This window comes from Asterias rubens, chromosome 3 (assembly GCF_902459465.1).
Source record: "Asterias rubens chromosome 3, eAstRub1.3, whole genome shotgun sequence".
Classification (NCBI taxonomy): domain Eukaryota; kingdom Metazoa; phylum Echinodermata; class Asteroidea; order Forcipulatida; family Asteriidae; genus Asterias; species Asterias rubens.
Window position 1 is genome coordinate 7,850,881 of NC_047064.1, and position 13,546 is coordinate 7,864,426.

General features: G+C 40.5%; 1 protein-coding gene across 3 annotated transcripts in view; it reads right to left on the reverse strand.

Annotated features, from left to right (window-relative positions):
- Positions 1-13,546, reverse strand: part of LOC117288075 (dymeclin-like) — a 34,001-nt gene that overhangs the window by 4,331 nt on the left and 16,124 nt on the right. For all 3 annotated transcript variants that reach the window (XM_033768773.1, XM_033768772.1, XM_033768771.1), the window contains exon 11: positions 15-109. In XM_033768773.1, the coding sequence (XP_033624664.1) occupies positions 15-109 (95 nt within the window). The remainder of the gene's footprint in view (positions 1-14; positions 110-13,546) is intronic.

Sequence of the window (13,546 nt, forward strand, 5' to 3'; positions counted from 1 at the left end):
TCTTGGACAGGTACCTGACTATTCTCTGGGTGACGTAGGGATGCAGCGAGTGGAAATGGGAAGACATGTTGGCCAGAGCTGCTAAGCAGTTGGTGTGCAGATATTTGTCCTGAGAATAGAAAAAGAAGGGGAAACAAGAAGATGTTAAAGACACTGAACACTATTGGTAATAGTCAAATACCAGTCTTCTCACTTGGTGTATCTCAACATATGCATAAAATAACAAACCTGTGAAAATTTGAGCTCAATTGGTCATCGAAGTTGTGAGATAATGAAAAAAAAGTTGTGGGCTTTCAGATGCTTGATTTTGAGACCTACAAATCTAATTCCGAGGTCTTAAAATCAAATTCGTGGACAATTACTTCTTTCTCGAAAACTACGTTACTCCAGAGCAAGCCGTTTCTCACAATGTTTTATACTACCAACAGCTCCCCATTACTCGTTACCAAGTAAGGTTTTATGCTAATAATTATTTTGAGTAGTTACCAATGGTGTCCACTGCCTTAAATGATAGTGCTTAATTACAACACTTTTTTACCATTCATTTATTTATTTCAAAGCAGGCCTGGCCTGGAATTACACAGAGGTCATGGAGGTATTGGCCTTCGTTGCCTCTAGTCTTTGCCTTGATGCCCTTTCAAAATTTTAAAATGATGTGCCCCCCCCCCTTTTTTTGGGGGGGGGGGTTTAACTGTGGGTGGGTTTCAGGGGACATTCTTTGTGGCAGGACGGCTTTGTAGAGGTGCTGGTCACATGTTCCTCCTCGCCACTCACAGGCTTGGTATTTTTAAGCTATTTTGATTCATTGTTTCTTTACATGTATGTATCGACTTGTATATTTATACTTTTATGCCAGTGTAAAGTCTAATAAAACTAAACTAAAACTAAAACCTTTGCAAAGGGAAGATGGCCTGCTTGCCCTTTCAACGCCGAAATTCCAGGCGAGCAAATGTTTAAAACAAGCCACTGTTGGCAGCTTCACAGGGAAATAGTACTAGTATCACATGTTTACAACATAAACAAAGTTAAAAAACAAGCACAAATATGGAGAGGTCAGATAATAAAAATATTCAATACCGTATATTGCTCTGATTAAAATTTAGGTTAATGACAAAAAAAAAGAACATCAACGAATGTATACATATACATTTCAAAAGATCAGATGTGTGGATACTATCCCATACCTGACATCTTAAAATATCAACAAAAAAAAACCAAAATCTTCAACTCAAAATGGAAAGATATTTAAAGCTGTTTTTTAAAATGTCTCCACACGACACATAACCCATATCTTTACTAACTTAAAGACACTGGACACTATTGGTAAATGTCAAAGACCAGTCTTCTCACTTGGTGTATCTCAACATATATGCATAAAATAACAAACCTGTGAAAATTTAACAAAGTTGCCAGATAATAATGAAAGAAAAAACACCCTTGTCACACGAAGATGGGTGCTTTCAGATGCTTGATTTCTAGATCTCAAATTCTAAATCTGAGGTCACAAAATCAAATTCATGGAAAATTACTTCTTTCTCAAAAAGGGAGCCGTTTCTCACAATGTGTTTTCCAACCTCTCCCATGTCTCCCCATTAATCGTTGCCAAGTAAGGTTTTATGCTAATAATTATTTTGAGTAATAACCAATAGTGTCCACTGCCTTGAAACAACTTCCAGACTACCAGAAAAAAAGTCAACTAAAAAATAATTTCATTCTGAATGGAAAGATATAGTAAGTTGTTTTCCGAAATGTCTCCACAACCTAGATTACACGTAGCCCATAACTTCAGCAAATTAAACAACTTCCAGAAAAAATTAAAACAATTTATTGAGAGAAAAAAACAAACCAAACGTGGACATTTCTTCTTTGCATTCGATCCCAACAACAAGTGACTTGTAGGATGTGTAAGGTACACTAATATCCCCGTATCAAACCAGCCTGGTCTTAATTAGCAACGTATAACTCTATTCCCTGAGCTTGCTATGCGGTAAGCCCCCTGATTTCCTCTAGTTCCCTCGCTGAGGCTTGCAAAAAAAAAGACATGTTTAGTGTCCTGCCCTTTTTTTTTAAAAAGGAAGGAAGAGGTTTTTTTTTTTAGCAAAATGGACCACGTTCATGCAAGGCCTTTGATTGACTATTGATTGATTAAATTAATACAGATACTTTAAACCAGCATCACTGGTTATCAATGGCCGTCTTCATAGCGCAGCGAAGAGTGCATTAGTTATAAGAAAATGATAACATATGTAAAGTCGCGGGTCCTGCTGACATGACATTCATGAATAGAGTCGTTTGCACTCCAACTTCTGTGCACGTACGTCACTCACCCGACACATTTTTTAAGACAACCGGATGGGCTATTTTTCAAGAATTTTTTCTTCATCTGAGATCACGTAAGTGTATCCTTTTTGTTTTGTTTTTAAAAGAAAAAAAAGAAAAAAAAGTAGAGGGGGCCTCTCTCAAAAAGAGCGGGCTTGGACCCTAAACATGTTTACAAAAAAATAGGCTTCAGATTTCTGCGAGGGAGCGAGGAATGCTGACGCAACAATCAGTTGGGGCCACCGTTTATTGAAACTAAGTGGTGACTTTCTCTTGCGGTTAGGGGGGAGGGGGGTGGTGAGGGGGGTGGGGAGCTTGTGAGCGATTCTTACAATGCCTCTGAACAGGCAGCTGTACTCAAATCTTTACCCAAAAGTCCAAACCGAACAGAAGCAATGGGGATCAGCAGGTCAGCAAACATCATATTATGCACACTGCCTGGGAAAACAACAATCATTCACCTTAGATTTGTTTTATAAAGCGTTTTTGGGAAAGTCTAAAGTTTGATTGGTAAATTGTTCAGCACTTTGCATAAAAATTATGAATCAAGGATGTTTCATACTCTATGAATAATTCATTAAAATAAAAAACACTGGGCCGCATTTCATAAAGCCTGTAAGCACAGAAAAAATTGCTTACCAGAAGAGGGGTACCAGCCAACATTCAAAGTTGACAGTGTTGCAACTGGTGCCCACTCAATTAAGTGCTTCCTAGCCAAATTTGCCTAGCAAATTTGACTTTTCCCCTATAAACAGCTTTGTCAAATTGGGTCCAGGGCTTAACCATAGCTCTTCCTTCAGTTCAACATGCAGGTTATTCTAAAGTGCTCCTGACTCGTCCAGGAAAAAAAAAAAAACGCTTAGCAGAAACTGGGTACCAGCCTAAATTCAAATTTTACATTGTTGCAATCAATCAGTTTTGGCTGAGCAAAGAAATGTGTCAAATTTTTCTGCTTAACAGCTTTATGAAGTTGAGCCCTGGGTTTAACTCATAGCTCTTCAACCTTAAGTGTTTGACTCGTATAAATGCAGATTCTTCACAGTGCTTCGACTTGCCCAAGAAAAACCATCATAGAATGAGGCATTAGTTCCAGTGGATCGAACAAGGACTTCAGTGTCAAGTATTGTTATTGGGCCTCTATAATTGTAGCCAACTCTCCTACATATCCTACACGTCATCCACCTCAGCTCCTCCCCCCACTCTGTACTGAGAGAAAGAGCTTTCAGAGTCAAGTACAAAAGGTACATTCATATTATCAGTCCTCTAATGACATTTTAGCCGAAACTACTCCAACACGACATTCACCCCACACACCTACCCCCCCCCCCTGCTAAACTCCTCCCCACACCTGGAGGGAAAGAAACTTGGAGTCAAGTATTATAGGTACATTATTATTATCAGTCTTCTATAATAGAGATAACACTCCAACATGTAATCCACTTCACTCAACCCCCCCCCCCCCCACCCCTCGCTAAACTACTCCCCACACCTGGAGGGAAAGAAACTTGGAGTAAAGTATTATAGGTACATTATTATTATAAGTCCTCTTTAATAGAGATGTTTCAGCCCCCCCCCCCCCCCTTAAGCTTCTCCCCCACCTTGAGGGAAAAGAAACCCGCACAGCACCAACTTATATAATCAACCAATTTGATGCAGGAAGTTTCGGGCAACCTATCATATCTTTCGGGAGGGAGCGAGCGGATTAAGCCCCCTTCTTAATCAAATAAACAAGGGGAGTAGAGAAGTTGAAGTGTACTCTGCCCACGGTCCCACCCTCATTTACTGAAGGAAGTTAGAAATCAGAGGCTGTATCTGCTGAAGCCACAGTGCTGGGGTAGCAGTGCTGGCTGTATGACTTACTCCCCCTGGATGATGGGCAATGAACTAGTCACACAGCTGACTAACGGCAACTTGGAGTAGGGGGCATCTCAAATGTTCTAGAGTTTTACTGCATGTACTTCACCACTGACACAAAATTTGTGAACTTATTTGACCAGTAACAAGAACTGTTCATGGAGTTCATGAAAACCACAGGTGCTATAAACTCCTTTATTATTAATATCATTGATTTTTTTGATTTTTTTATTGTTTTATTGATTTTTATTATCACCAATGACATACAAATCGGTAAACTTATCCGACCAAACCATACTGTTTGGCGAACAGAAGGAAAAAAACACAGAGAAACAACTCCCTCTAAAGTTACGTAGTTTTGGAGAAAGAGGTAGTTTCTCACTTAATCATTAGAATCTGAGAAAGTGTTCAGGCCTAAAGCCTTTTGCAGGCATCTGAAAGCACACAAATTTGTGCAACAAGGGTGTAATTTCTTGGAAAATTTACCTTCTCACTGACATGACCGATGAAACACACTACCTGATTGTCCACCCTAGCTACAGAACATGATCAGTCAATGTCAAATCAACAGCCATGCGGCATATTTTATGTGCAACAAGTGATAACATTTAATCTTGCCAGAGGTAGTTCAAAACAAAAATGAGCGAATGATGAATGTTCTTCTGTCATGTATTTAGACATAAAACCTGTCAGTGCACTGTGCAGCCTGTTTTACCCAACTGGGCCTGATTTCAAAGAGCTACTTTTAAAGTAGAAATAATTGCTCAAACATTTTCTGCTGAGCATCAATGAGCAGGACACCAGTCACCAATTGTACTTGTGAAATGGAGTAAGCATTGGTAGCTGTGCATATGTTTTGATTTGATCTATTGACCCATTTCACCTGACGTCATCATCAGAAAAATCTTGAATGCGCCATACTAGTGGGCAATTTCCTTGTGCGTTTTTATATACATGTATAACTCTATGCTGTGCGTTATGCAGTGAAGTGCACACGTTAGGCGACCAACATGGTGAGCGTGGCATCAGTCGCCGTGTGTGACGCAAATGCAAGAAGGGGTCAATACTACCTCAAAGAGAGGTTCGACAAAAAACATAGTCTGGCCCTTTTCAATGATTTTCAATGATTTGGCACCGCAAATCTGAGGAACCTGACCCGAGAGAAACACTGGGTCATGGCTCTACAAACAAGACCAATACTCCATCCCTGAGCCATACATCAAACACCTTGCATCCTCATGACTAGATACACTTTAGGTACCATACAGTGTCCGCGCAAGTAAGTGTTGACGTAAATGCAACCCTGCCTCCTAAAAAGCAGGGCTTCAACTTAGAACCTTGCACAGGGCACCACAGCAAAAGCACAGGGCACCACGGCAATTTTGAGGCCAGAATAGCTTTGGTAGATTCTGCCTTGCCTACCACACCTGTAATCCAGTCCTAAATGCGTGACAGCCAGAAAGGCGTGATGATGTTTATTGGAGCATTTCAAGGGCACCGAGGCAATGACCAGGGGGCATGGAGGCAATCGCCTTCATTGCCTCCAGGAAGTATCAGGCCTGCTGATAGATTCTGCCTCCCCCTTTCCCAGCAGCACCAAACCACACCTGTAAATCCAGTCCTAAATGCGTAAAGACAGCCAGATGGGCGTGATGACGTGCCATTCATCCTGAACGGATTAAATCCCTGTCAAAAGTCATTCCGAGCTTGGCGCTAACAAGCCTCTCTGACAAGGACGCAAAGTCTGTGTCAGTGAACGATCGCACACATGTGTGGTTGGCTTGCAGCAGCGTGATTTCACATTGCCCACTCCTGCACCTCTCGCCGAGGTCGGACTTTTTTTTAAGTGGGGGAGCTTAGAAAGGCAGTGGAGATGGATGGATTAGTGTCGTGTCGATGTACCTTTTCACTTCCATGCAATGACGTGTGCTACAACTGAATTAGGCGATAATTTCAATGAATATTTTACAGCGAGGCAAACTGTTGTTTGAAACTCATGCTTAGCATCTAATTTAATTACATCTGACCTCTTCTGTTATCTGAATTGATAATAATAATAGTAGGCGGCAGTCATACAGCACTCTTTCACTGGTTACCATTTTTTTGTAAGAAACAGTAGAGCTGAAAATATTTCGGAAAATATAACTTTCAAACTTTGGAACTTTGGTTGTCTTTGTGTGTATAGTAGAGTTCTTGTTTTGGCGCCAGGAGTGTCATCATTGAAAGCCATTGCGCACTAGAAATGTTCAATATTATTATTATTTACTTTTTCATTAAGCAAAGCTAACAAATATACCACAACATTTCCCGTTTGCGGTTTTCACGAAAAGAGGTATCGTGATACACCACTTCATCCATTGACACACACACAGTACTGGTATAGTGCCAGACATTATTGTAAGCCAGAGGGGTGTCTGGCGACGTCTTTTGGATACTCTGTTTTAAATTTGGGCACCTGATTTATGTGTCATTTACATGAATCTATTGTAAGAACAAACAGAGAAAGAAAGAAAGAAAGAAACACACAAATAAACAACCAAACACCCAAACAAACAAACAAACAAACACACAAACAAAAACTTGCCTGAAAATTAAACCTGTCTAATGTACTTTTAAGGATAGGATAGGAATGTACTTTGCTGTAAGATAGGAGTGATCGCTTGGGTGACCGAGTAACCAGCCTAACAGCCATGGTTTGCAAACGTTAAAGTCTAAAGAGCGGTCATTTGTTAACATCATACAGTATTAACGAGAAAACATAGCTTTCGAACTTTGGAACTTTGATTGTCTTTAATGGTGTTTGAAGCTTTGCATGGGGTGGAGAATAAGAGTGACTATAAATATAAATATGAATAGTGAACTTGCGGGTACAACCATGGGTAAAATCTCTTTTGAAGGAGTGTTGGTTCTGAAAAGAGCCGGTTTGGTCTCGACGTTTCGAATAGTATACTCTGCTTGTCTTCTCCTGAAGACGAGTATACTGTTGGAAACGTCGAGACCAAACCGGCTCTTTTCAGAGCCAACACTCCTTCAAAAGAAATTTTACCCATGGTTGTACCTGCAAGTTCACTATTCATATTTATATTTATAGTTACTTTTTTTTGATTGTCTTGGTGTATGGCAGAGTTCATGCTTTTGCGCATAGAGAGTCTTCTTATAGCCCCTTACCTAGAGTGGTTTTTAGCCTTGTTTGGGGTGAACTTGCCTAAAAAAAAGAAGAGAGAGAGAGAGAGAGAGAAAAAATGCAACCCCTAAAAACAAACCTCAAGCCGACTGTGATCTGCCAGTCATTGACCTTGACTTTGTGGCCCTAGACAGAGCCCCACCTCAACCGTCGCCAGCACAAATGATTCGGACGTCAAACAAGCCCCGAGATTGCTGCCGGCTTAATGGCACTGGTAATTCCTTATCTAACGCCGGCTGGCACTTATGAACAGAGAATGTAACAAGTTGGTTCAAACTAAATAAAGATATTTTGTACTTTACCCTTTTAGGAAAGCATTACAATGGCTTGAAAGTCATTGCCATTATTGTAGAAAATTTCACTCCAAATAGTTTTCAGCATAAATTCTCTCTAGCTATATGCTTGTGTTGGAGATAGCCATTGAAGTTTCAGAGATAGAACAGTTGAAACAAACTCAAAAGTCGACTATTGGAAAAATCTATACATGTACATTCTACAGGACTTAAATACCAGTTTGTTACACTAAAGCAAAAGGTAATAAGTTGACTGGTAAATTGTCTGTCCATAATCATGACCTAAACAAAAAGTGGTGCCCAAATTGGAACACTTTGAAGCATGGTCACCTAGGGCCTTTTCACTGAGTTAGGTAACAGATTCTTAGGGTTTGGTCAATTTAAAGCAAAAGGCTCGTTAATGGTATTTTGTCTCTCCACAATCGTGACCTACGTAAACAAAAAAGGGTATTCGATTTGAGACACTTTGAAACATGTTCACCAATAGAGGGCTTTTTTCACGAATTTACAAGGCAACACATTTTAAGAACTGGTCAACTTTTTGCAAGTAATCACTGTCAAGTTCACTAAATAATGACATTCACCAACATAAGTGTAGTATACCACATAACCCGCCACTAGGCATACATGTAACCCCCACCTGAAAACCAAAACCATGTATCAAATCCTTGAGTCCACCAGCAGCTACCTCAGCAAACACACCGTCGCCAGCTGACTCAACGATGCCACAAAGTCTGAGCAGCCGTGAGCCTGTGCCCCCGAAAAAAAGAAAAAAAAAGGTAAAACGCCCTTTCAATAATCAGGTGGCGCAGACTGTGGGAGCCATTACAGGTATGAGTCGGTGATTTTCTGTATTAGTGGGGGCTCACATCGGACCAGGGATTCATCGTAATTGAATCACCTGAGTAGACCGACTGGCTCGGGCCGTTTTACAAGAAAGACGATCTGTGACAGGCGCAGGGGATAAACTTTTTTCCAGGGAGTTTTTTGTTTTGACTCAAGTCATTGGCGTTGTCAAGTGGAGACTCAGAGTCTGGAAGGAACCGAACAGGGAACGTGGAAGTTTGGAGGGTTTCCGGTAGTGTCAGTTGGGGCCAATACTGCCGATCACTTGATGTCACAAAACGGTGTAGGTTTGTTCCAAAGATCTATGGGATGCATGCACTCAATACAGAAAAGGTATTGATTATTTTGTTTTGTAAACGATACAGATCACGAGGCCAAAAGAACGCATTCTGTTGGTTGAACGAGCATGTGCGTATTCTGTGTGGAGCATTTCAACCAATAGAACGTGTTCTCTTTGCGTGGTAATCGTTATCGTTTTTGTTATCTCTGCAGTGTGACTGGGCCTTTACACTGTGTTATTTGCATAGTGTGGTAGAAATGCTCTGGATTATCATTACGATTACATTTTGTTTTCTGTCTGGTTGGGTGGGGTGAGGGGTGGGGTCTCCAAGATGAGGGTGGACTTTACAGTTGACCAAATTGTCTTTGGACATGTTTCCAACTGGATCCTCTCGTAAATGTCTGCAAACTGCGCCGTAGTAATCCATTTATTCCTCAGGTGGTACATGTACATTTTAGGTTACTTTCATTAACAATTAAAAGTGGAAAATGTTAATTTTTGAACCTCAAGCGAATTGCAAGTTCCTTTCTTGTGTGTGTGTGTAGCAGTTAGCGCTGAGCGGACATTGTCAGTTCTTTTTCTAAGGAACCCAAACTCTTATGATCTTAGAAATACTTTAACGAGTCTCAGAAATGTCTATTTTTGTCAACCGAGTTTGATTCAACTTTAGGAGTACCTTTTGGAATGACAGCACCTTAAAGAGTTCAAAGAGACACTGGATGTCTTGATCAACGTTAATCCACAGCGTCTTAAGGACAATTTATTTATTTCCTTTGCGAGATAGCGTATAATTGCTTCCATAACTGACTCCAGAAAGCCAAGCAAGTACGAAGAACTTCAACTTGTGAAACAACATCCATCCCAAGGCTTCGAGATCAAATCTCACCGAGACTCGGAACTTTTGATGATGATGTCTGACGACACTTTCTTAATTGCCACAGACAAGCAATTAGCGACTGATAGTGCGCAACTGTCACGTTGCGGCAAGCCGACTACTACCGACAGCCGCAAAGCGCGTCAATTAGCGCAACCGGCACCAGGTGGATTTTGCGGTTGGGGAACAACTGTTACCGGAGCCGCTTACAAAAAAGTACTCACAAAGTACTTTGCAATCCCTTTACAATGAGTAAACACACTTCATACGACCGTGACTAAGTTTCGAACCACACCTAGGTAAGAAGAAGAGCCTTTACGGAGCCACCTGCCCCCCAGCGAGACTCGAGTGCGATGAGCTTCTTCATAACATCGAGGCTGTGTGGTAATTTGTGGGGTACTGCAAAAGTGCCGCGTCACCCCTTCTTCAGTTCTGACATGCCGTTTCGACTGATAGGTCCTTGACCGCCTATGTGCCTGAACCCTGGATTGGGTAAACCACTGACAGCTTTAAAGAGAGAGAGAGAGAAGCCAGAGACCAAAACACTCATTCTTGTAGTGGTGTCTACACCTTGTCAAAACATGACAGACTTTAAACATTCATCAATCTGGATCTTGCCTTGTCAAACGTAAAGATTTGATCAGTAATGCCTAGCGTGCTCTGTGTTGATTTTCAACTCCTTTAAATATAACAATTCCTACCTACCCCTCAGTCAATCATTTCTATGACAAGAAATAAGAACTCACTCTGCGGTAGTGCAGTTAACAATGATCCTATAAGTAGTAGTTCTGGCTGATTTTCTACCTTCTGCCCAGGTAGTAGTTTAAGAGCAGAACAGTACTTTTCGGAACTGAGAAATCTCCGGAAATCTGAACAATCTACTCCACGGTAGTACATGTATAGCAAGACAGTTCTCTAAAAGAACAAACTCTACCTGACAAGTAGATACACATGGCCTTATCATGAACCAAAAATATATTGATACCTCACCATGCAATGTGTCAAATCATTTTAAGAAATAAAACGACGCAGAAACAGCAAACACTAGTTTTTCACTTACTTTTACCACTAAAAAAATTACATAATCTTAGTCATTAATCCTCAATGAATCGTACTTGAAAACACTTTCCTTTGTATACACTGACAAAGAAAAGAAAGAGAACACGTTCCTTTTAAAGGCACTGTACACGTTTGGTAATTGTCAAAGACCAGTGTTCTCACTTGGTGTATCCCATCATAACCATTAAATAACAAGCCTGTGAAAATTTGGGCTCAATTGGTCATCGAAGTTGCGAGTTTCAAGTAGGATTTGAAACTTTGCATGGTGGAAATACTTGTTGGACAGGTTTGTGGTAACACCATGTAATGACTATCTCTAATGAGTTGGGGTGGTTCTGAAAAGAACCGTTGGTTTCAACTCAACGTTCTATCAGTATGCTCTGATAATCTTCTGGAGAAAGCTGGACTCTGATGCATGCTGCTTAAGTGCTTTGAGAAAATGATGAAATAAAAAACACCCTTGTTGGACGAATTTGTGTGCTTTCAGATAGGAATAAAACACTTCTAGCTAGAAGTCTTTTAACATTAATTTTTAGTGAGAAATTACCTCTTTCTCAAAAACTAGGTTACTTCAGAGGGAGTCGTTTCCCACAATGTTTTATACTACCAACAGCTCTCCAATGCTCGTTACCAAGTCAGTTTTTAAGTTAATATTTGTTTTGAGTTATTACCAAACGTGTACCTTCCCTTTAAGTAGTCACCATCTGAACTGAATTTTGGGTTTACCAGTAAAAACCAGCGATATCATGTGGTTCAGTATGCTGGCCTGTAGTATGATATCATGTGGTGTATGCAGATACAATACACAGTCAACCCGCCTACTGTCTGACCATTAAACATCATCCACTATAGTTTTGATTGATACCAGCCAAAATATCATGTGGTGAAAGTTCAGTATGCCAACCTGTATTATGACATCATGTGGTGTACAGTATGCAGATACCCTCCTATTGGCTGACCATTTAATATCATCCACTGTGGTTTTGATACAAAAACATGCCAGCCTAAATCACAATATCTTGTAGTGAGAGTTCAATATGCCAACCTGTAGTGTACCATCATGTGGTGTACACAGACATCCTATACAGTCAACCCTCCTACTGTTTGACCATTTAGTATCAGCCACTGTAGTTTTGATTGATGCCAGCCTTCAATACAACATCATGTGGTGAATGCATGATTAACCACCCTAAAGTCAAACATCATCGAGGAATCATCAAGGAATAAAAGAGTGGCAACATGGCCTATAGCCATTTAAAATCGCCAGGGCCGTGCCCGTACGATAAAGGACTCCACCAGGGCTCTGCCGGTTATGTATGGCCGTTTTAAAGACCTCTGTGTTACTCTTTTATTCCATTTTTGTAGAAAAGTTAGGTTGAGCCTGCTCCTTTACAACTGGTTATTTTGAGGTAGGTTAACCCTTACTCCGATGTTTGATGACACTGTATACTTGGTGCTTTCCAAGTCCTATGGAGAACAAAACTTACAGCCTAAACTACTTAGGTGGGATTCAAACCCATAACCCCCGCAAATTAGAGCAGATTCCTTAACCACTAGACCATTGGGGATGCCAAATAACGAGATGGAAGTAGTTGTTCCCATTGACAGAAACTTTGCATGCTTAATCACTAGGATACATGAAGAAACGCTAGTCAGGCATGCAACTGTAACTTCATCAAAAAAGAGGAAATTACAAAATTCAATGATTTTGTACAGTATTTTTTATTTTGAATGGTGTAACTAAGATTAAAAAAGGGAGAAAATCTGCTGATCTGAAGAAAAGTTGCATGCCTGGCTTGTTAGTAATGAACCTTGCCATTGTACTGTGTTCAAATGTCGATTCAAGGGGGTCAATTTCATTTAGCTGTTTAAGCAGAAAATGTTGCTTTCAAGTTGTTGGTAAGCAAAATGAGCAGCACACCAGTCACAAATTGCACATGTGTTACATGGTATTTTGGCTGGTAACCTTAGGTCAAGTAAGCACAATCCTGTTGTGCTGAAGCAGCTCTATGAAATTGGACCATGTTCATTCTGCCTCCCTGCCCTATAGAGGCAAACGTGGGATAAAATGCTCAGAGGGCTAAGTCAAGTTAAGTGTAAAACTTCCTGTACTGAACATATGGGCATAAATTATTTGTTCACCACCAATTGAGGGCGCTATTCAACCAGTACTGGGTATTATAAACACAACAATAATTTCTGTTGGTGTCACACACAACCATGGGTTTGTATGTCAACACCAGCTATCTTCCATAAAAGATACACTGGTTCACTGCCCACTCAACATGTAAAAACACATCAGCCGGGCCTTAATTAAATGTAGACTGGTCCCCTGTCTTTATCTGCAAGGATAGGCACTGGTCTAACATGCCAAATGATTTCATTGGATACAATGATTGCACTGGATAAACATGCAGTGGCGTAAGCTTTCAATAGTTGTGTTTGTGATTGGTCCAAGGTAATGTTTGTCAGCAGCACTGCCGGTTGTCTGCATGCAGCATGCATAAAATGGTTGTATATTGTGTACATGTACATGTACATGTGCATACATGTAATTTTGTTTTACAAAGGGTTTTACTGCCAATCTCTTTGTGAAACGAATGCGAGGTCAAAGGTGCATTCATACGGATCTGGACGTAAGCTCAAGGTAAGGTATCTGGCGTAATTCTCATGCCTTGAGGTTTGACATCAAATTCAGGCTAAGCCTTAATTTACAAACACCACTGTCAGAGACAGGACAACATATCACGACTAGTGGGCTACAACATGCACATTGGGGTAGTCCAGAGTATCTCAAACTTTTAAAAACCAACCCTATCCCTGTAGGCTAATATACA